We start from the raw sequence: 2,438 nt of genomic DNA, 5'->3' as shown, positions 1-2,438 counted from the left end.
TATGAGAAAATAATATATGCAAACAATAGAGCGAGTCAATCTAGGAAACTCACCTTTAATATTTTAAAACTCGTATCCGATATGCTTTTCCTCCCTTAATTAAAATTTTTAATCAATAGGGCCGGGTCGGAACAATGTTTTAAACCTAACTAGACGGGAAATAGAAGCAGGCAACTCTCGTCTAGACGGGAGCGCGCGCTCGTCGCGCCCGGGCCGCCTCATCACGCACGCGAAGTTTCAGCGCGCTCCTATGGTTGGTTTGCGAGTAACCGCAACCTAAAGTTTTTGTACTCCAGAAACATGTAAAAGTTTGTAGACTTACTGTATCTTTATTGTATGTCCTATGAACGATTTTATTTTCTTATACTATAGTATAAAGTCCAATTTACGTGTATATCACACATTTTAGTGTGCAAATCAATGGTTTGTCTGTGCGTGAGATCGAAACATAGCGTAAAACGTCAATTTTATTTTTTTCAAAAATTCAAATACAAATACATAGAAAGTCTATGCATAGGTAATATATACATTATTTACATAATATATCAAATGTTTATCATTTTCAAATGATCTTCAGGCATGAAATGCCTGAAAGCACGGTGTTTTTACATTTTCAATAAATAAATACATAGAAACTATGTACATATTTTACACTATTTACAACTTCTGTTGCCCAACCACCTTCAGGCATGGAATGCCTGGAAACAGGGTGTTGGGCAGAGTGAGGTGCCGCAGCAACTGCACATCACCCTGGTCTCCCTCCTGCGCCGGTGGTTCCTCCAGCAGAGCACACACCGACGCCACCGACGATGCGGTGTGTCAACTGGCAAGTGTGCCTGCTGGGTAACTTCCTCCTCGTGGCGAGCCTGAGGAGGATTCCGCCGGAAGGAGCCACGGGGACCGCCTGTAAAGATGCAAGGAAAAAAAAGACACTGTAAAACATATTCTCAAAAAAGAACATGTAAAACATTGAATATAACATTTCAATTATCAGAATAAAGAAAAAACAAAAGGTCAGATGCTTTACCTTGCTGCAGCAATCCTCGAACGAGTTCCTTGCGGAACTCCGCCGAGGGCCCGGTGGATAGCCAGCGCGTTGGTCGTAGTCATATCCAATAGGTAGAAGAAAATTTTCTTATACCATTTGACGGTCTTCTTCGTCGATGGATATGACTGCGCCAGCTGATCCGAGAGGTCAACGCCCTTCATGCCGTTGTTGTAGTCAACGACAACTTCAGGCTTCGACCTCTCCACCCCTCGGCGGTTGGGAGGCAGGGTAACGACCTTGCTGGTGTGGGCGGTGGAAAGCATCGTAACTGGACGCTTATCCACCCACTGACGGCAGATGATTCCGGTCTTGCTGGACCGGAAATCGATTTGTCCCCGACTCGCCTGCAGGTCCGAGGGCATGCCACGCCGGTTGAGACGTACCGTCCCAACTGCACTGGTCTTCCGGGCCTGCAGGTAATGGAAGAGAGTCGGGGAGGTGTACCAGTTGTCGGTGTGTAACTGGTACCCCTTGTCGAGTAGATCTGCCTTCTCCAGCAGGTCGGTGATGGCCTTCTTGCTGGATGGAAATACGCCGCGGTCTTGCCCCATGTAGATCTTGAAGGCCGCCGTATACCCTGCCTCTGGACCGTCAGACGAGCAAAGCTTGTAGACCTTCAGCCCTCTCCGAGCCCTCTTGCTCGGGTTGTACTGGATGGCGTGGTGACACCCCTTGAAGGCCCACAAGCTCTCGTCGACGGTCACGTTCTTGTTCGGGACGAAGACGGATCGATACGTCGATTCCAAGACGTCTAACACAGGGCGCAGCTTCCAAAGCCTATCCTCCGCGGCGAAGTGGAGCGCGGAGGTCAGGGCATCGTAGCGGTCCCTGGTCATCGTCTTGGCGAACACCGATGAGGACATCAACGGGTCCGTCGACCACCATTCCCTCTGGTCCCTCTTCGACTGAAGGCCCATCGGGAATCGAAATATTATTATTGTTATTATTATCATTATTATCATTTTTAATAGTAGTATAATTGCAAAAATAATTATTATAACAGTAATAATTACTGTAATTACGATATTAATTAAAATAATGATATAAATAATTATTATAATATCGTTAATATTGTTATTATTATTGTTATTTCTATTATTATTGTTGTTGTTATTAGTATAGTTGGAAAATTATATATTATAACTGCAATAATTGTATTAATAATGATAATAATTGCAATAATGATGATAATGATGATGATAATGATGATAATGATGATAATGATGATAATGATGATGATAATGATAATATTGATGATAATCATGATAATAATGATGATAATAACAGGAATTGTCTCCATTTATAATAAAAAAGTAAAAGAAAATAATTCCCACAAGTCGAAAAAGCGGCAAAATCTAGCAAAATATAGCCTTTTGAGAGTATACTCCAA

General features: G+C 43.0%; 1 protein-coding gene and 1 long non-coding RNA gene across 2 annotated transcripts in view; both read right to left on the bottom strand.

The window, feature by feature from the left end:
* Window positions 1-1,067, bottom strand: part of LOC119571376 — a 1,744-nt gene extending 677 nt beyond the window's left edge. The window contains exons 1-2 of the long non-coding RNA XR_005228579.1: window positions 1,028-1,067; window positions 146-904 (exon numbers count right to left, since the gene is read on the bottom strand). This is a non-coding gene — a long non-coding RNA (uncharacterized LOC119571376). The remainder of the gene's footprint in view (window positions 1-145; window positions 905-1,027) is intronic.
* Window positions 1,068-1,135: 68 nt separating this feature from the next.
* Window positions 1,136-1,965, bottom strand: LOC119571375 (piggyBac transposable element-derived protein 4-like). Its single transcript, XM_037918713.1, has 2 exons — window positions 1,341-1,965; window positions 1,136-1,182 (listed from the first exon to the last, which is right to left on the bottom strand). The coding sequence occupies exons 1-2, from the start codon at window positions 1,963-1,965 to the stop codon at window positions 1,136-1,138; spliced, it is 672 nt and encodes a 223-aa protein (XP_037774641.1).
* Window positions 1,966-2,438: the final 473 nt, after the last annotated feature.

Source organism: Penaeus monodon, unplaced genomic scaffold (genome assembly GCF_015228065.2).
Source record: "Penaeus monodon isolate SGIC_2016 unplaced genomic scaffold, NSTDA_Pmon_1 PmonScaffold_609, whole genome shotgun sequence".
NCBI classification, from domain to species: domain Eukaryota; kingdom Metazoa; phylum Arthropoda; class Malacostraca; order Decapoda; family Penaeidae; genus Penaeus; species Penaeus monodon.
This window is presented reverse-complemented; position numbering and strand designations above follow the sequence as displayed.

Coding starts and splice junctions, on each gene's coding strand:
- LOC119571375 (XM_037918713.1), bottom strand. CDS start 1,965: ATGGGCCTTCAGTCGAAGAGGGACCAGAGGGAATGGTGGTCGACGGAC. Junction 1,183..1,340: donor CAAGACCGGAATCATCTGCC/GTCAGTGGGTGG, acceptor CTCTCGGATCAG/CTGGCGCAGTCATATCCATC.